Raw genomic sequence first — 22270 nt, forward strand, 5'->3', positions numbered from 1 at the left:
CTGCATCTGTAGGAGTAGCTGAAGAAAAAGCGTAGCCTGTCTCTACGATGTCCCAAACTTCTGTACCAAGAGATTGAAGATAGGCAGTAACTCTTACCTTCCAATAATTGAAGTTTGTCCCATCAAAAACCGGTGGCCTGATTGATGCTTCTCTCTCGTAGTTGCTCATGATGAACGATCTACCTTCAAGCGATCAAGCTTCTCTGAAGGACCTGCTCTGATACCAATTGTTGGAAATAATACTGAGAGGAGGGGTGAATCAGTATTATCTAATTCTTTTAATAAATCTTCTTTATTTGTTCTTTGAATTATTTTTGCATGTCAGTACCATAAAGTAATGAGCATGAACAAAAGAAAACAGATAGTCACACCAAAGAACACAAGATGTAAGGTGGAAACCCAATGTGGGTGAAAACCACCTGCTGCAATATCTCTCTATCTTCTTTCAAACTATAAACTCCTTTTACAATGGTTTTGTACTGGTGCAGTCCTTTACCAGTACGCAGGCTGCAACCTGCAGAGAGCTACAACTCTCTCTCTCATTTTCCAGTCTCTCCTGGAAGGGAGCTACAACCCCCTACTTCTTTTCTTACAAGGACAAATTTTCAAACTGGATCCATAAGCATCAAATAATCATCAAGTATAAGAGAATCACCCAGTCAACTGTAGTAACCAGATCAACAATAATAGGACCAAACCCAGAACACAACAATGATAAACAAAGATTTTAAGAGAAGTAAGAACCCTGCTCAACTGCTCGCCTGCTTACGTAAGCACCCTGCTCAATTGCTGGCTTGCTTACAGTACTCACCCTGCTCAACTGCTTGCCTACTTACAGTACGCACCCTGCTCAACTGCTAGCCTGCTTATGTACGCACCCTGCTCAACTTCTAGCCTGCGTACCTCGCTCTGAGTCCATTGAACTGCCTGCGGACCTCCGCACCTGCAACCCTTCTGTGCCTGCGTATGTACGCACCTGAAACGCTTCGTTCCTGCGTATGTACGCACTTTTCTTTCACTGTACCTGCGTACCTTCGGGCATAGATGAATTCAAGATTTCAGAAATAACCCAGACAGTCAGATCTACAGATTTGAACATGCGCCGAAGAGATCTTAATCCATCAGTAGATTCGCCTTATTTAGATCTAGACATACTCCCAAGAGAGATCATAATATGTCAGATCTAGCCCTCATAAGATATTCAACCCAAAACATGCTCAAGCCAAATGATCTCCTTTGCTTTATATATGAAAGCTCTTCCTTAAATCATGGATCAATACCATGAGCCGACACCATAATAACACAATACCGTCGGCTAAATACCAAGAGTAAAACATAAGAAAACCCCACATGTGAATTTCTTTGCCTTGAAATGTGTGCACTGGGGGTACGCACCTCCTGAACGGGATAACTGCGGGTATGTACGCACTTTATGTAGCACTGACCTGCGTGTACGCAGCTTATGCAAGGTGTACCTGCGTACCCCTTATTTTCTTCAATATTTGATAGCTGATCATCAATATCTGCTGCTGACTTGAAGTAATGTGATCTATCACCTGAATGGGTTGCCATCAAGGACAACACTTTAGCCATAATGCCAACATCTGCAATTGAGTGCCTTGATGAGGCCTTCACTCTCTCTAATGGTAGCTTTAGGAATGCACCAAGTATTCTCTGATTTGTTGTCTCATGCTCCCAAATATCTGACACTTGGCTTTCAACCTCCGATACAACTGATTGGCCCCCATTGTTGGCTTCTTCAGGTACTTCATGTTGAATAGACTCCTCTTCCAGTGAACCGTTGTCTGCAAAATAATGAACAAGTTTGGTGTCCAACTCTTATGGTTGTGAAGGCATGTCTATGCTTTCCTCATTGTTGGTAGACACATTATGTGTGTTGATATTCATCATGGCCTCTGCCGACCACGACAGTGGGCTTACCTAGGTTGGCATGCTCAATTTCTCATTGTTTAATCTTGTTGTGTTATCATTTGAAATCAAGTTTTCATTTTCATTCGCTTCATCAACTGCCTCATATGGAATATCACATGCAAAATTGGTAGGTGGTTCAATGGGTGTGACAGCCTCCATGATATTGACAGTTGGTTCATGACTGAATTGTGTCTCACTCATATGTTCATCATCAACACCACATAAGTGCCCTTCATAAAGGGACATTATACCTTTAGCTACAGCAACATCTTCTTGGGCATCAACATGGTCTTGTAAGTTCTTTGCTTCTTGACCTTCCACATAAAATGCTTGGCTACAACTAGTATCATGCATAAGAGCATTAACATTAAGTGGCCATATACTATTCCTCCTAAATCCAACCTTGATATTAGAAGGTGTGAGAGCCCTTTTAAACGCTTTACTTGCAAGCTCAGCTAGCTCAAACTTCTTTACTTCCACCCCTGGATTCTTTACAATTCAAAAAGCTCGGTCGACCCTCAAATAATTCTTGAAAGGCCCAAACACATTTACATCAAGGGGTTGAAATCTGTGAGTGGCATCAGCCGACAATGTTAATAGGTCAATGCCAAAATTGTTGACCTCCTCAATTGTCTGAACATCTATGTGGCTTCCATGGCCATCTAAAAACAATAGGTGTATGTTTTCAAGTGAGACACCACCTAGTACAGATGTAGCAAAGTGACAAAGCCAATTTAGGAATAGTTCCTTTTTCATCTATGCATGGGGATGTGCTACTATGCATGCATTTGGTTCACATTTTTGTATATAATTTTTTAGTTGTGTTTTACCTTTGAATAGATAAAATCCTAGGACTGAAGAATTAATTACATTGACACAAGAAATAATAGTGATCCACTCCCTGCTCTTAGGAAAAATATTAAGCACATTTCTGCTCCCTCTCTTGGAAATTACCCGCATACCACAATTCCTTCCTGCCAGTAAGCCTGTTTCATCACAGTTCCATATATGGTCTAGGGCATATGAGTGTTTCTCATATGCAGCAGAAAGAGTGTTATAGAACTTGGAAACAATTTCAGGGCGTAGATTTAAACCCCTGTCTCTGTGAAGGCCCTTAGTTGTACGTAGTACAAGTTCTGGATTCCTTTTTCTAAATCCACTCCACCATGATTTAGAAGGGAAACCTATCTTTGAAGGGGTTTGGCCTACCCTGACAGATTTGAGCTACTGTGGATTTAATTTGTATAAGTTCTAACCCATTTCCCAATTGGGCCATCTCCTTACACCACTCAACCACCTTAGCTCCTCCTCTTCAGTCATAACTGTAGCAGGACTTTTACACTTTGTATTAGTCAACCCATTTGTCCAATAATGTATGTTAGAGGTAGAAATACCATCTTTTTTTGCAGAAGCACGAATTGAATGTCCCTTAAACTCGATGTCATCAATTACGACGAGCATCTCTTGCTTTGTCCAGCCTCTGATGGCACTGATTTTCTTTATTGAACTTGGACTATGGTTGAAGGCGGCTCTGTGGTTGATGGTGGGATAGCATGATCTACCACCATAGTGTCCTTTTCAATGACATTACTGGGTGCATTGGGAGCATTCACATCACCCTCCTGTCCTCATATAATGAACTGGATCACATTTGGGCCCCCCTCGCCCCTCGCCTCCTCCTGTTCCTTGTAAGATCTGCGATATAAACTCTTAGCATGGCTGCAACAACCTACAGAGTTACCACGAAATTCTGATTTTAAAAAACTGTATTAGAAAATAGGGAAATTCATTAGCCTTTGCAATCAATGAGCAACAACAATCAGTGCTTTATCTATATATTGTAACTCGATACATATCGGATCTGAAAATCATTATTGGAAAGGTTTTAACTTCTTTATTAATCATTATATGATTTTTATGAGTTATCAGGAAGAGCTATTCCTTTTTAATTTTATAACAGGTTTGACATAACACAGTTTCTTTAACCCAACTAATTTTATGTGTCCTCAAATGATTGTTCTTGGCATTAATTTTATTCCTAGTTGTTAAAATATGGGTTATTAGGAAGAGCTATTCCTTTTCTTTTTGTAACATCTTTGACATAACACAGTTTCTTCAACCCAATTAGATTTTTGTGTCCTCAAATCATTGTTCTTGTCATTCATTTTGTTCTTGTCATTCATTTTATTCCTAATTGGTAAAAATATGAGTTATGAGGAAGAGTTATTCCTTTTTCTTTTTTGTAACAACTTTGACATAACATAGTTTCTTCAACCCAACTAACTTTTTATGTCCTCAAATCATTGTTCTTGGCACTCATTTTGTTCTTGCCATTCATTTTATTCCTAGTAAGGGTTAGCATGTTTTTATGTAAGGGTTCTTAGTTGTAGTATCTTTATTTAGTTATTTCCTTTCAAATTCTTAAATTATAACGTGGAGGCATTCGTGTACTAGTGTCTCTCCCCTATGTAGTTATTCCCTTTCAAATTCTTAGTTCTAGTTCTTTTTGTTCTTGCAAGTCAAAACCTAAGTCAAATACAGCTAAGAGGTTTTTCCTTTTTGTTCGTGTTCGTACTCTATCCTAGTTATTATAACTAAACTATCACAGTTATTATAGTTTAGGTTTTCCACACCTAAATCGTGCACTATATGCCTTCAATGTTGCCCCCACTATGGTGTAATTCAGCCTCAAATTATATTTGGTTTTGTTCTATTATGCCTTATCTCTAGTTTTTAGAATCTATTGGCTCAATAGTTGTTAGATATGTTGTGATGTTTGGTTTGCTTGATACTTATTTTGATTTTAGATTCACCTCAGGCACACATATTTTCGGTTTTGTCCTTCTTCACTCATTGTTATATTGTTGGAGGCATCTGCTCTCAACAATCATTAATATAGGTAAGAATTTATCCTTTTTGTTGACTGCTTAAGGGCAACAACTCACAGTGAGTTTTATGTGTGTCAATCAACGTTGGTTCTTTACAGACTTATTGGTTTATTGGCAACATACAACACCTAGGGGACCCCCTTGAGACTGGATAATTACCAGTCCAAACAGAGAGGCGTAGTCATGGTAAGGCTAGATGGCCTATAATTATTAGGCAGGTCCACTGATGCATATTTGCATGATAGCACTCTGAAACCTTCACTTTAAGTTTATGCACGACCTTAACATACCTTAATGGAAATAATATAACATGTTCTCACAACTATTACAGATTGAATTTTCCACACCTAATGGTGCACTATATGCCTTCAATGTTGCCCCCACTGTGGTGTAATTCAACCTCAAATAATATTTGGTTTGGTTCTATTATGCCTTATCTCTGGTTCTTAGAATCTATTGGCTCAATAGTTGTTAGATGTGTTACAATGTTTGGCTGTGTTGATACTTATTTTGATTTCAGATTCACCTCAAGCACATATCTTTTCAGTTTTGTCATTCTTCAATCATTGTTAATATTCTATTGGAGGCATCTGATGTCAACGATCATTAATATAGGTAAGAAAGTATCCTTGATGTTGACTACTTATGGGCAACAGATCACACTGAGTTTTATGTGTGCCAATCAACTTTGGTTCTTTACAGATTTATGTGTTTGTTGGCAGCATACAAAACCTAGGGGATCCCCTTGAGATTGGAAAATTACCAGTCCAAACAGAGAGACATAGTCGTGGTAAGGCTAGATGGCCTATAATTATTAGGCATGTCCATTGATGCGGATTTGCATGATAGCACTTTGAAACCTTCACTTTACGTTTATGCATGACCTTGACAGACCTTAACCGAGATAATATAGCATGTTCACACAGCTATTACAGTTTTGGTTTTCCACACCTAATGGTCAACTATACGCCTTCAATGTAGGTTTTAACCCCGTACAGAAATTACCTACATACGAATTCTAAAAAATAGAAAATTAACAATGGCGAGAGCATAACACATAAAACAAATATACACAGAGATTTTCCTGTGGATCCCAAAGCTTGGACTACCAAATTGATTTTTCATTATTTTCCTTTCAATGTTACAATACATATATATACATGATGAAGCATCCAATACCATGGACTGAAAACCATCGCGCCCAAAACCATGTGCGAAAACCATGCACAAAACCATAGGTAGCTCTGCCCACCTAATATAACACAACCCAACATTCAATGTTTCCCCCATTGTGGTGTAATTCAACCTCAAATAATATTTGTTTGTGTTCTATTATGCCTTATCTCTCGTTTTTAGAATCTATTGGCTCAATAGTTGTTAGATAGGTTGCGATGTTTGGTTTGCTTGATACTTATTTTGATTTCAGATTCACCTTAGGCACACATCTTTTCAGTTTTGTCCTTCTTCACTCATTGTTATACTGTTGGAGGCATCTTGTTATGCTCTTAACCTGCAAAAAGATACCCAAATACAGAATATGCGAAGAAAGATACCCAGAACATAGAATAGTGAGAGACAACATCAAATATTTTATTATTCAGAAAGCAATGTTCACTGGCCTCTTCGAGGGGGCAACCTTCAATAGAGCAAAGCTCGATTCAAAAATAAGACACGATGCTCCTCGTAGGGAGTCTCTATCCTTTATATATGACTCATACATGCAATACCATGGATCAATACCATGGGTTTTATTAATACCATCTATCTAATACTATGGCCCATTTGCAACTAACTGTGGTCCCATCATTAATTGCGGGTTAACCACTTACAATTATTAATATGGGCTTTATTGACTCTTGACTATGACTCAATCCCATTACATAAATAAGGGGGTTAGGGTGGGACCCTAACATGCCCTCCCCCTTAAGACTAGCCTTGTCCTCAAGGCTGAAGCTGCGAAAACTGTTGAAGAATAGTGGCTGGTTCCCAAGTTGCATCTTCTGGAGAGGTGTCTTTCCACTTGACGAGGACTTCCCTAATCATGCGGGCCCACAGGTGCATGTTTCATGTGTCTAGGACCTGTTCAGGTTGGAGCCAGATTGACCCTTCTTCGTCTAATTCAGGTAGACTGGTTTGAATTCTGCAATTGTTCCCAATCACTTTCTTGAGGCATGAGACATGGAAAAATGGATTGATTTTTGCAGTAGGTGGCAAAGCCAACTTGTAAGTCACTTCTCCAATGCGCTGAAGTACTTGATATGGTCTGTAGAATTTTGGAGATAGTTTCTGACAACCCTTGTCTTTGAGTGATGTTTTCTTATATGGTTGCAGCCTCAAAAAGACCTGATTCCCTTCTTGAAATTGGCCTTCTGCGATGCTGGTCTACCTGTTGCTTCATGCGGTTTTGAGCTTGATGAAGATTCTCTCTAAGATGGGCGAGCATGGTTGCGCGGTGTTATAGGAGTCGATCCACTGCTTGTACCTTTGAGCACCCCTTGAGATAAGAAGTAGGGGAAGGAGGGAGTTGACCATATACTGCTTCATAGGGAGTCATTTGGTGGTGGCATGATAGTTGGTTTTATACCACCATTCAGCCAGAGGTAACCACTGTACCCAAAGATGTTGCTTTTCTGAAGTGAAACACCTAAGGTAGGTTTCTAGACATTTGTTGACGGCTTCAGTTTGACCATCCGTTTGTGGATGATAGGAAGTACTGAGTTTTAGTTGAGTTCCTTGTAGCCTGAACAGTTCCTGCCAAAAATTACTGGTGAAGATCGAGTCGCGATCGGACACAATAGAAGTGGGCATGCCATGCAATTTGAAGATCTAATCCATGAAATATTTTTTGACCAAAGTCGGTGTAAACGGGTGGGGTAGGGCGCAGAAATGAGCATACTTCGAAAGTCTATCCACAACCACCATGATGACTAGCTTGTTTCCTAACTTTGGAAGACTTGTAATGAAATCCATAGAAACCTCCGTCCATATTGATGCCGGGATGGGCAACGGTTGTAATGTGCCTGGTGCGTTGACGGTCTCTCCTTTGTGGCATTGACAGACATCGCATTCTGCTACAAAAGTAAGGATGTCCTTTTTCATGCCTGTCCAAAAAAATGATCTTCTGGTGCGAGCATACGTCTTCTGAAAGCCTGAATGTCCTACAATGGGGGATGAGTGCAATTCTGTGAAAATGCGACTTTTGAGGGTGGATGTTGGTGATATTACAACTCTGTCCCTGTAGCGAAGAATCTCATCCTGCCACGAGTAGCCCTTGGTGGAATTTGGATCTGCCTGCAATTGAGAAATGAGTTGGGAGAGCCCGGGATGTGAAAACCATTCCCTGCAAGCCTCTTCAATCCATTCTGGAATGGGGAGGGAAATTGCTAGCAGAGTACTTTCCTCTTAAAATTGGCGAGATAATGCATCTTCTACACTATTGTCTTGCCCTTTCTTGTAAATGATCTCATAATCATATCCCAGCATTTTGGTGAGCCATTTATTTTGTTGTGGGGAGGATAGGCATTGCTCCAAAAAATATTTAAGACTGTGATGGTCTGTGCGGATTTGGAAACATCGCCGCAATAAGTAAGGTCGCCAGGTCTCTACTGCATGTAAGATGGCCATCATTTCCTTCTCGTAGGTAGATTGGCCCAGCTTTTCCCACTTAGTTGTTGGCTTGTGAAGGCCAATGGTCGTCCTTCCTGCATTAAGACCGCCCCAATACCCACAACCGAAGCATCACATTCAATGACAAAAGATTTGGTGAAATCAGGTAGTGCTAAGACTGGAGTGGAACACATGGCAGTTTTGAGCGCTGTAAAGGCCTGTTGTGCGTCCTCATTCCAGAAGAATGAATTTTTCTTCAGGAGTTGAGTGAGGGGCTTCATTATGCGACCATAATTGCGGACAAATTTGCGACAATAGCCTGTGAGATCCAAAAATCCTCTCAGGCTCTTCAACGTCCTAGGTTGAGGCCAATCCTGCATTGCCTGGATCTTTTGGGGTCCACCTTGACACCTTCACGCCCCACAATGTGGCCCAAATACTTAACTTCTTCCATGCCAAATGAACACTTGGACATCTTAACAAATAATTTATGCTTGCGGAGCAGTTGCAAGAGTAGATCTACATGGTGAAGATGTGCGACCTAAGTGCAACTATAGATGAGGATGTCATCGAAGAAGACAAGGACAAATTTCCTGAGATATGGTTTGAGAAGGTGGTTCATAAGGCTCTGAAAAGTAGATGGGGCATTACAAAGACCGAATGGCATGACCAGGAACTCATAATGGCCTTCATGAGTTCGGAAAGCAGTGTTTGGAATGTCGACTTCCTTCATGCGAATTTGGTGGTAGCCTGAGCGCAGATCCAGCTTAGTGAAGAATTAAGCCCCATTGAGTTCATCCAGAAAATCATCAACCACTGGGATGAGAAATTTATCTTTGACTGTCAACTTATTGACGACCCTGAAGTCTGGACACATCCGCCACTCCCCATCTTTCTTGAGCACCATGACCACCGGTGATGAATAAGGACTAATGTTGGGACGAATGACACCTGCTTCCAAAAGTTCCTTGATTATTTTTTCTATTTCATTCTTTTGGGTGAACGGATATCTGTATGGGCGCACATTTGAGGGTTGGGCCCCTGGAACCAAGGTGATGCTATGATCATGTTCCCCTCTTGAGGGTGGAAGCTCATGAGGCTTGTTAAAGACCGGCAGATGGTTATTTAAAATCTGTTGCATCTCAGGATGAATCGGCAGAGACTTGGTTGCGACTGCCTGGATAGCATTAAATTGAGCTATAACTCCATGATGGCCCTTTTTTAGCAATTTTTCCATCCTATGCGAGCTGATGATAGAGGGAGCTCCCGCTTGGAGTCCACGGAGGGTATGTGTGGAGTTGTTTAGCTTAAAACTCATATATAACTCCTGGAAATCCATTGTGGTTAGCCCAAGAGTGTGGAGCCATTCAGCACCGAGGACAATGTCGCACCCTCCCGTGTGTATGGCAAACATGTGGGTCTTCAACTGATAATCCCCCATTTGAAGTTTGACATTTTCACAGCGGCCTTCACATTTCATTGTGCCCCCATCCGCAATTTGGACTTGGAAGTTAGAAACTGCTCGTACAAAACAATGCACTGCTTTCGCGACTTTGTGATGGATGAAATTATGTGTACTTCCACTATCAATCAAGACTACTACTGGGTGATGTTTAATAAAACATCTGATTTTGAGAGTTTTAGGTGAAGAAATCCCTACCAAAGCATTCAGCGAAATAACTGGTTCGTCAGGGACATTGTCCTTTTGGTTGTCCTCTTCTACCGCCTCATGTTCCTCAAGTGGTGGATCTTCCTCCGATGAGCTGTAGTCAGTGGCATCAATTTGAAAAAATTTGGGCTCCTTGCATTTATGACCTGGGGAGTATTTTTCATCACAGTAGTAACATAATCCTTTCTTTCTTCTTTCGGCCATTTCTGCAGGTGACACCTTTTGGACCTTAAGTGTTTGAGTCGTGTTGTGAGCCTGTGGGGGGCGACCCTTAGCGGAGAAATTTGGGCAACTGTACTGGGCTGCTAACGCACGTTCCACGTTACGAGCTACCGTGCAAGTCCATCCATGTGGGAGGGTGGTGCAGTAGGACTTGGGCTTTTATGGCTTCTTTAAGACCGCTGATAAAACATTCCATGTAGAACACATCTGAGAGACCCCTAGTGCGGAAGGCTAAGGCTTCAAAGGCTGTAATATACTCATCCACTATGCCAGTCTGTCGGAGCTTAGTAAGACGACCTAAAAAAGAAGATTCTTGGTCAAAGCGGTCTGTAAGAGCTTTTTTGAAGTTGGTCTAAGCCAGCAAAGGTCCATTGCAACGTTGATGCCATTCCCACCATTGCCACTTTTCATTGTCCAAGTACATGCTCCCCACCATAAGTTGAGTCTCATTATCTAAGATGTTATTCAGATTGAAATACTGCTCCATTTGTGTTATCCATGCTGCTGGGTGAGAACCGTCAAATTTATGCATATCCAACTTGGGAGGTCGCTGACGGGATTGCTGGTGGGTGCCCCAGACGTGAGGAGAGTGGCTAGACTCCCCCTCACTGTTTCCATTGCCATTATATGCCTCCTCATGGGCTTCCTCCTTGCCCTTCAAGATTAGGGTAGATAGTCTGTCAAGTTGACTTTGGATGGATTGCAAGGTTAGTTCAAGTTTGTCAATCCTCTCATTGGCCATAGCTTGAGCTCTAGTTTCTACCATGCACCGATCAGATGTTCTTGAGATTTGGGACCGCCCAAAAAAAAAAAATTCAGTAAGAATTAAATGGTACCACCGTGCTCAGCTCGTCGTCCTGATTCTGATGGGCTAGATCACCAATAAGCGCCTCGGGAAACTCCTAACGGAGTTTTACTCATGAATACTCCGGTCGCCAAATCCTCAAAATGTCAATGCTGCCAAAAGTCCTGCGAAAATTATGCCCTGGTATAGGAAACCCACACAACTACTCAGATCTGGTGGATTTGAGAGATCTGAATGGTGGATCGGATAGCTCTGGGTGGTGGAACAGACTACTGTTGCAGATCTGATGGATCTAATAGATCGAAATGGCTGGTCTGCGGGACTGACGTCTACTGCTGTTGTACCCCTTTGCACGAGCGGATCTAGCAGAGATGATGCATGATCCCAAGATAGAAAAGGGAACTATGGTCTTGAGGAGTGTCAGGTGCTACAGATCGCAATATACATAAGGGTCTGACAGTAGTACTCGGCCCAATGTTTCAGGGCTCTAACTAAGGAGGATCAACCGTACCCTTAGCCGTACAACCCGACTACTCTATCGTACGGGCGTGTAATCTCTTCGAGTGCTGTTCTCGGTGTACTGTAGCAGCAAGACGGCCGACGGTTTATCTATGGCGAGGTTGCGGAGGAGCTAAGGGGCTTCCGATATACCCAGAAGGTACTTGGAAGACAGTCCGTACGCAGTTCTGTCTAATGCACTACTACTCGAAGGGGTACCCACAGGGGTTACAAGGGAGTCCAACAAGCGTGACCACCTCTTGTATTTCCTGCGTGCATGCCTCCCCAAATCCATAGGTTTATGGGCTCAAAGACAGATCTCGTGGTTTAAAGACGTCGGAACACGTCTCTAGCCAAAAAAAAAATTGCTAAGAAATGGAGATCCCACCGGCCTTGGAAAGTGCTCTGATACAACTTGTTATGCTCTTAACCTACAAAAAGATACCCAAATATAGAATATGCGAAGAAAGATACCCAGAACATAGAATAGTGAGAGACAACAGCAAATATTTTATTATGCAGAAAGCAATGTTCACTGGCCTCTTCGAGGGGGCAACCTCCAATAGAGCAGAGCTCGATTCAAAAATAAGACACGATGCTCCTTGCAGGGAGTCTCTATCCTTTATATATGACTCATACATGCAATACCATGGATCAATACCATGGGTTTTATTAATACCATCTATCTAATACTACGACCCATTTGCAGCTAACTGTGGTCTCGTCATTAATTGCGGGTTAACCACTTACAATTATTAATATGGGCTTTATTGACTCTGGACTATGACTCAATCCCATTACATAAATAAGTGGGTTAGGGTGGGACCCTAACACATCTACTCTCAACGATCATTAATATAGGTAAGAATTTATCCTTTTTATTGGCTGCTTAAGGGCAACAACTCACACTGAGTTTTCTGTGTGCCAATCAACTTTGATACTTTACAGATTTATTGGTTTGTTGGAAACATACAACACCTAGGGGACCTACTTGATACTGGAAAATTACTAGTCCAAATAGACAGGCGTAGTCGTGGTAAGGCTAGATGGCATATAATTATTAGGCAGGTCCACTGATGCATATTTGAATGATAGCACTATGAAACCTTCACTTTAAGTCTATGCACGGCCTTGACATACCTTAACGGAAATAATATAGCATGTTCTCACAGCTATTACAGTTTGGATTTTCCACACTTAATGGTGCATTATATGACATCAATGTTCCACTGTGGTGTAATTCAACCTCAAATAATATTTGGTTTGGTTCTATTAGGCCTTATCTCTAGTTCTTAGAATCTATTGGCTCAATAGTTGTTAGATATGTTGCGCTGTTTGGTTTGCTTGATACTTATTTTGATTTTAGATTCACCTCAGGCACATACCTTTTCATTTTTGTCCTTCTTCACACATTTTTATATTGTTGGAGACATCTGCTCTCAACGATCATTAATATAGGTAATAATTTATCCTTGTTGTTGACTGCTTATGGGCAACAACTCACACTGAGTTTTCTGTGTTCCAATCAACTTTGATTCTTTACAGACTTATTAGTTTCTTGGCAGCATACAACACCAAGTGGACCCCCTTGATACTAGAAAATTACCAGTCCAAACAGAGTACCGTAGTCGTGGTAAGGCTAGATGGCCTATACTTATTAGGCATGTCCACTGATGCAGATTTTCATGATAGCACTCTGAAACCTTCACTTTAAGTTTATGCAAGAGCTTGACAAACCTTAACTGAAATAGAGATAATATAGAATGTTCTCAAAACTATTACAGTTTGGGTTTTCCACACCTAGTGGTGCACTATATGCCTTCAATGTTTCCCCCTTATATGCAGAAGCTCAACATGGTCCATAAATCAATTGAACGAAAGTGTGATTTGTTAGTTTCTGGTCCAAAATATTAAACTTATCCAATTTTAGTTCTTCTCTAATTGGAATAGCTAGTCCTCTAATTCCTTGTAGTTCTGCTTCTGCGATCTTGTAGTTATCTCATCTTAATTTGATATTGTAATAATTTGATATTCTAATAATTAGAAGAGAATTTCTAAACCAGTTGGTTTGTTATTCATTTAGAAATGCTTCTCTAACGAGACAGTGAATCGACTTGACATCAAAATTTTCTCTTTGAAAGGATATTATTTGCTATTATAGTAGTATGATATTGAATTGCAAGGGTTAGATTTGATGTTATAGTGCCATTGAAATTGGTTTCTAAATCAGTGGGTTTGTTATTCATATAGAAATTCTTCTCGATCTTGTCATCTATTTAACAAGTGATATTGGTTGTAATGGCTTTAATTTACGCTTGTTTCTCAACAAAAATAACATTATTCATTATTCAACAAAATGGTAACATTATTCAACAGAAACATACCTGTATGTCTCCAACAACTGATGAATAGAATGAATGTAAAACTATGCACGCACTTTGTTTGTATGTCTCTAGCAACTGATGAATAGAATGAATGTAATAGTGTGCACACACTTCGTTTGTATGTCTCCAATAGCTTATGAATAGAATGAATGCAACGGCGTCTGAACACTCTGATTGTATGTCTCCAATAGTTGATAAGTATAATGAATGTTTGAAATGAAAATCCGTAAGAGTTGATGTTTTATAGTTTTTGGTTATAGAATTTAATTGGTAGGAAAGATTGTCATGGATTACCATCTCCCAACTTCAAATGTGTGGTTTGGATTGTTTTGTACATGATCAAATGGCTAATAATCTTTCATGGTTTATACTTGTGCTTTCCTGTTTTTAATTCCTGAATTGAAAAGGCTGGTGTGTTTAATACTTGAATATAAAGGGTTGGTGTCATTTATTGCATCCTCTGAACTAATTCCTGAATTGAACGTTGTCATTTATTGTCTTCAATAGGTTGAATGGTTAAACATACATGTACATATGGCTGACACACATTTCACCTATTCTTGTGCATGTATTACTGAGCAATGGGATGTGTTGCGTGTTGCTCCAGTGGAAATCAGTAGGTGACTGTTTGATGGGATAGGTGTACTCCTGAATAGAATTCAATGGAATGTTTTGTAGTGCATTTTACTATTTGGTAATTCAAAGCTGGAGGTACTTGGGACATGGTGTCTTGTCAACCTGTGATGTTAAGGTTTGGTATTTGACACTTGTTGGTCCAATCAATATGTGAGCCCTTTTTGGACTAAATTATATAACTTAATATAAACTATTTATGTACAATTTTTATATGGTTATTGAATATTTTTTAATGGATGTGTGGGACCAATACTATAACTAGTGGTCCCTGCACAACAATAGAAAGCTCTCCCTTAACCTCTATAAAATAGTTAATATATTATATTCTTATATAATATTAAACTTAAGGATTACCCTTCCATTCATAGTATTAATAAGAGTAGATGATCCTATACACTTGTCAAGGAAATACTTATAAAAAAATAGTATAATCATATTAATGTGCAATAAAATTTATTATATAACTATATGAAAATTTATTGTATTATTAATATGGATATTTATATGTCATGTAAAATCAACTTACGATCCGAATGTATATTGTTTATTTCGTGTTATTTCATGGTGTAGCCTTTATAGTATTTAAAATATTTAATATGTTAGAATAAAGATATTTTTGAAATGATAGATATTAATTTATTGAAAATAAAATTGTGATATTGTATTGATTTTTTTTAATAAAACATATAGTTTCCACCCATAATTTTTTTCACACATACAACAATATAAGAAAAAAAAACTTAAAAAAAGCTAAAATCTGCATTTTGTTTTACTCTACGACCACCATTCATGGCATTTATTGTTGGATAGAATATTTTATTTTACCTAATGTCATTCATTTCATATAAAATTTGAAGAAACCTGCAGCATAACATTAATCATACGCAACTAAATACACATACAACAAATATTTTCAAATCATGGCATTTATTGTTGGATAGAATATTTTATTTTACCTAATGTCATTCATTTCCTATAAAATTTGAAGAAACCTGCAACATAACATTAATCATACGCCAACTAAATACACATAAAACAAATATTTTCAAAAATATAATACATATGAAATTGAGGTTTGCATAAACATTATAACGTTGTACTTTTTTCACTTTCAATAATAAACGATAGTTACAAATAGCGTAGCGTTGTATTTCAAAACAGAGCTAGAGGTTTTCACACATCCCGAACTGTCTTTCGAGTTTCAAAGAACGTAATTTTGAGAAGAATTTTTGGCAAAAAATTGCATAGACATATTTTAGTATACGCGTTTCAAACCGACCAGTGTGGTTCATCGTCAGTACACGTTGAATGAGCAGAACTTGCTATGCAATATAAATAGATCGGGCATAATATCCCATGACCAAATTTCCAGATGAGGAAACGGCTAAAAAGATAACAACTAGATTTGACGGCCGTAGTCTTTAACGCGACTTTTTGAAAGCCTTTCCGGCGATTTTTTCCGGTGAAAATCCGGCAGTAATTTATTGAAATCCAAGTTTGATAACTAGTTTCTGCACTTCCCCCGGATTCCGTCACCGGAATCTCAAAAAGTCGCATTATAGACAACTCCGATTTGACGCTAGCTAGACTATGAAAGACATAATTGACTAAATAAGCAAAATCAGTTATTAATTTCCTTATAAACATAAATTAATAATTTTATCATTATAAATATATGTTAGAATAAGCAAGTTAATATATTATAATCATAAAATAATTCCCGTAATAGAAATAAGTTAATTACATTTTAAATCAAATATAAGTTAAAGGGACATTTAATTATTAATTTAAATTAAGTAAATACATGAATAACTTAATTAGTTATCAAATAGTTTATGATGATGATGATGATGGTTAACCTACCAAACATTGGTCTATTGGACTTAAAAAGCAAATTATTTATTTTGATTTAAGATTTTATTCCTATACTCAAAAAACTTGGAGAAAAGCCTCGTGAGCTCACTATAATTTTGACATTGTAAAAGGCTAGAAAGGTAAAAAAATAAAAATCAAAGAATTTAAATAAATATAAGCGAATTCAAAATAAATAAATAAATAAATAAAATACAAAAAAAAATAAATAAAATAAAATAAAATAGAATAAAATAAATAAATAAATATATAAAATAAAATAAAATAGAATAAAATAAATAAATAAATATAATAAAATCAAATCAAATAAAAATAAAAATAAAAGAAAAATATTAATTTTAATTTGATAGTAAAGGAGTTTAAATCAGTGTTAGAAAATTCAAGAATTAGAAAAAAATATTATCTTTACAAAAAAAATAGAAAATTCAAGAATTAGAAACAATTACCATTCTTAAAAAAAAAAAAAATACCGGGAGAAAACTACTAGGAGAAGAGCGCTAGGACCCAGCAACTACTTATTTTCCAGCCATCTTCTCTATTGAAATTGTTCGGCCTTTTTTTACAATATCGAGGGCTTCCCTAATCAATCACACTAGCTTCTTCAATGCAAACATGGTGATTGGTTTTCACCACATGCTCTGCTAAAGCAGAAGACTTAGTTCTCATATGCTTGACCTCAGTGACGTGCTCACTAATCCTTTGATTAATAAAACGACCGGTCTCACCAATATGAGGGAATCCACAAGAATAAAGATAATATAAATACAGATAATATAAATACATTTCACGCTGTGAGAACAAATTAATTCCATTTCTCGAACTTACAATAGTTGTTGTATTCACAATCACGACCCATTATTTAATTCATATGTCAAAACTGTTTCTAATGTACTTCCCTCACAGAATCGTTAAAACCATTAAACTACAATGATGTTATTATTCAAATTGAATACGCTCATCTATCTAGGAGGCGGACTTTGAATAATTATTTGAGATGCAATTAGATCCATCTGGACGTCGAGAGTCCAAAGTTCCAAACCATTGACCATACCTAACCTTCCTACGGCGGCGGCGGCCCGCCATGTTCCCTCGCCATACTCACCAACCCTATCCTTACCTGCTCCATGTCCTGCAAATTTCCTGACCAATCACAAATATTAATAACAACATAAATATGGCGAAGCCTTAAATACAACTATATTTCTCTAATGGAACCAGAATGGCAATGGAGTTATATATATTTCTTACATGATCTTGCAATTTGATGGTTGCAGTCATTCGATATCTCAAGTGTGATGGATCGTGTTCATGATGTGCTGTGGACGTGGCCATGGAAAGAAGAGGAACCCTCATTTCTCTTAGACTCTGTAGCAGAGCAATCATCAAATCAGTCGGATTTCTAAGGCCGTCGACCACCACTACTATATTTGCCATTTCATCAGAAGAAGCGGTACTAGTACTCCCTCCAATCTTTGATACTTCAACTGTCACCAAGCTGTCACCGCCCTCACTACCTGTGGAGCCCTGTTGTTGCAGGCTTGTGCTAGTGCCTGCACCCTCGTGAGACTGTTGCATGGCTGCACCCTCCTGAGATTGAGCACGTGGGAGCTTCTTCAATTCTGATTCCAACTGTTTATTCCTCTCTTCAAGTTCTTCCACCCGCGATTTGAGACTAGTTAAATACTCTCTCGTATACCCCAATATGGAAGCCTTGTCTTTCTGCAAATATATTAACAACAACAACTCATTTTTTTGTACCTACTTCTAACTTAAATTTAAGAGAAAACTGCTGGCTATTACATATACAGATTAAATCCAAAGGTCAATGGATGGCCATAAAACTTCATTTCATTACAACAAAAAATTTAATGTTCATGGAACGTACCCTTGCGCCACGAGGGATGAATCGACGCAATGCGTCAAAGCTCTCCCTCAATTTCTCCCTCCTCCTACGCTCAGAAATCAGATGATGAACCTGACTGCTAGAAACCGTTCCCCCTGGTGGTCTTTCGCTCTCAGACATTGAGATTTGTCCCAATCTTTCTGCATGAATATTCCTCAAGATTGCTAGGCTTCTCTTCAATCTGTACTGACCCTCAACCACGGGCTGGCTCGGCGTTTTACTTGGCGGTCTCCATATGTCAAATGCGCTCAGCATCATGCTCCCCGCTGAGGGGGCAACAGGGAAACCGCTGACCTGACTGGTTTGCGGGAATAGCAGTGGACCTGGAATGCTAAGTTGCGCCGAGGAAGCTGGATAAACTAGTGTTGTCTCAAGACCAAGGCCACCGGTCAAAAGCCCAGAAATGTTGGGTGACACAATTACATTAGCCAGAAGGCTTGAAAATCGCAATTTATTCTGTTCATCCGGTTGAACCTACAAGTGAAACCATGGAATTCAGCATGGAATCAACAGAATGCAGATGAGTAGTACATAGGCCCATAGCTGGGGTGGGTATAATTATTAATATGATGTCTCACCAATTTTGTTGTTCCGAGCTCTACTACACCATTTCCGCAGGGAATGAATATTGCAGTCTATGAAATAATCAAATGTCAGGGAAGGGGGCAGTCGACGAGAAGTACCACCAATCGATCAACCACAAGTAATTAAGTGCATCTTGCCACGTGTCTGAAACGAGGCAAGGCAGTATAAACACTCACCTGAATACCAGCGGCCTGCATATATGATTCCAATCAGAGAGACAGAAACAATAAATTCATCACCATAGGAAGCATTTTATATACGTCAAATATTACGCCAGAAATAACAAATTGAATGCGGGTTGAAATGGAAATCTATGTTACCATGTAGAACACTTCCTGGCTTTCATTAGAGCTGAAGCGCAGGAGGTCATTTGCCGTTAACCACACATATGGCGGTTGATTCAACGTCAAACCTGGAACTCTGAATTGGACATCCATTACAATGCATTAAAATTCTGCTGACATTCTTTCCAGCAGACAGAAAGCTTAGTACCATATATTATTTGCAATTTCGACCATAGAATATATACAGTGATACTTTTGATTATTTAAAAATAATTAATAAAATATACTAAAATATATGTATTTTTAAATGGGCTAAATAAAAAAATTAAAGTGATCTACTGATTAATTTAACACGGAGATCTTTAATTTCATTTAGATATATATAAGACGCTCTCTGAAATATAGAGGGCTATCAAAACTTCAGAAAACCAGAGATATGTAGCTTTTTTAATTCGGCCGCATAGATCCTACATTCTGTGGGTGTGGATTAAACTTACCCAGCGTCCAGAGCAAAGCGATAAAGCTTGTACAGATTGAAAAGGATCTGCCCTACACTCTGGGACGCGGCCGTAGAGGAACCAGTTTCCATTTCTGGGTTAAACCATTCGTCCTTACATGCTAATTCTCTGAAAATGTAAACCAAAAACAATATACAAAATGTAATTATATCCTTAATGCAGCTTATTCGACTGATATTCATGATATAAAACTCATAAGAATAGAGGGAAAGAAACTTACTGTGGTGGCTCATCCAACGACCACAGCACAATATAGGTCCACTCTAAATGTAGCACTATGCTTCTCATTATTTCTTGGAGTGAGTGGTCATCCAAGTAGAAAACGAAATCCATGATCTCGATAACATAAACCCTGTGGATCTCGCTGACGTTGAAATACAAAGGCCGTGAGGAAAATTGAGATGGGCAGGCCGAGGAGGAAAAGGTGGTGATGATCGAGATTTTATAGAATGGAAAGTGTTTAAGAGGTAAGATCTGGCGGGATGTGTGAACGGGGCAGAGGTATAGATGTGAAAAGTGTTGAAGAGTTAATAAGGCAGGAAGTGGTGTGACGCGGGAAATATGGTTGTGTCATGGGCCGTGGCTCCAGGAGGTGAAAATGTTTATGGAGATTTGAATTTGGATCGAAGGTCGTTAGACTCGTTCCATTGGTCGCACGGGGAGTAGTAGCCGCCATGATGACGTCTGCAAAATCCAAGGAGAAACTAATTAATTATATTAATTAATAATTCATATATATAAGTCAGATATATTTGAAATTAAATATTAAAAAATGTTGACGCATGGTGAGTCAATATTATATAAAATGTAATATTAACGATTACAAAATTGAAATTAAATATTCAACTTGACGAAACTTACAATGGTATATAAAACTAGCAATTGTCCTAAAAGGTACAAAGAGAGGCCGATAGGATTATTACATTGGAATTGTTGAATTTTTCTAGAAAAGATGTATCTTTCTGGTTATACTCTTTGATCCTTTGTTAATATGGAATTAATAGAATTTTCATCAGAGTAGACTACTTTGATCCAAAACACCCAAAAGAACATAATAAACCCTGAACACGTCAAATATAAATGAGGAGCACAATTCCTAAGAAGAATAATGATAAGTTGTACTGTGACTCCTTAGAGACTAGGAGAATAACTCTTGATACCCAAAAGATTGCAATATCAAATGATCATAGACAATTGTGCATGTCAATGATCATAATAATATCGTATATTTACACCAAATATAGACTAATTCTCAGCCATTACTAGTGTAGTCCCAGTTCCAGGACTCCTTAAATTCACTGGAGGGCCATAACAATTACCTCCCTTCTAGGAATGCTTCATTCCAAAAGCATAAGATCCAAATTACTGAAAAAAGTATGACAAGGATTGACAAACAAATATAGATGGACAGTACAGCTCCCAAGAATAATAATAATGATAACTTACAGAACAATTTCTAAGATACTAAGAGAATATAACCCCTAATAAGTTATAACCCAAAATATCATAATTTTATATGATGGTATAGAACAATAAATATGAATTGACTATAATAATCACCTATATATACCAATTCCCAGCCATTACTCATGTAGATCAAATTCCCAAGGATATCTACCCTTTGCTTATACAAGTGACCCTTATATTTGCTAGAAGACCATAACATAGACCCGGCTTAATATATTCCAGTGGTTTAATGATTAACATAAACATTGAGTTTACAAATAATGACAGCCACGAAATACTAAATGTTTTATCAAACATACAGGAGAGGTATTTCTGCTGCCAAATCAAAACATAATTGGAGGTGACAATGCCAAACAGATAGCAATAAATGGTTTGAAAACTCAGTACAGTTGAATGGAAATGGCATCAAACAGCAAGCATTCAAAATATTTCCCAGAATTCTTATTGCAAGGTCAAACAGAACATATTCAAGCATGAACCCCTTACAACTACAGTAACTGATTTGGATAAAGACAATTAACCTACCAATAAGAAATGTCAAAAACAGTTAGGTTGCCTACAAACAGTTAACTAGGCAAATAAGAATCATTCAAGATCCACAACAGAACTAAAACGAAAATGGCGAAGCCCGTGCTGAACAAGGGCAATTACAAGCAGGTCATTAATAACGCTGAAACCACAAGCAAATTACAGGGCTCTGGAATTGTTAAAAGGTTCTCTAAGGAATTAGAACAACCATTGTACCTATTTATCTTTTTGTAAGTCTATAATGCCTATATTTATTTCGTAAAGGGGACATCCTTGGACACATAGTCCACAAATCACATAGGGTTTTTGCATTTGGTCAGACAGATATTGCAAGACGTCAATCCTATGCATCAAAAAATAATCTCAACATGCTTGTAATGACACAAAACCTCAGAATAGCAAGAATAGAACTATTCAGCTCTTGCAAGCAGGCACTTGGTTCACTTGTAAGTTGTGAGGTCAACAAAGTTTTA

The 22270-nt window shown here is 38.4% G+C and overlaps 1 protein-coding gene across 1 annotated transcript; it reads right to left on the reverse strand.

The window, feature by feature from the left end:
• Positions 1-17572: 17572 nt before the first annotated feature.
• Positions 17573-20090, reverse strand: LOC149185724 (putative transcription factor bHLH041). The gene is made up of 8 exons (XM_089409123.1): positions 20023-20090; positions 19782-19910; positions 19321-19420; positions 19177-19191; positions 18994-19050; positions 18398-18889; positions 17761-18231; positions 17573-17641 (listed from the first exon to the last, which is right to left on the reverse strand). The coding sequence occupies exons 1-8, from the start codon at positions 20088-20090 to the stop codon at positions 17573-17575; spliced, it is 1401 nt and encodes a 466-aa protein (XP_089265249.1).
• Positions 20091-22270: the final 2180 nt, after the last annotated feature.

This window comes from Pinus tabuliformis, chromosome 3_1, assembly GCF_031772625.1.
Source record: "Pinus tabuliformis cultivar Carrire ecotype Pingquan chromosome 3_1, CPIR1, whole genome shotgun sequence".
Taxonomy (NCBI): domain Eukaryota; kingdom Viridiplantae; phylum Streptophyta; class Pinopsida; order Pinales; family Pinaceae; genus Pinus; species Pinus tabuliformis.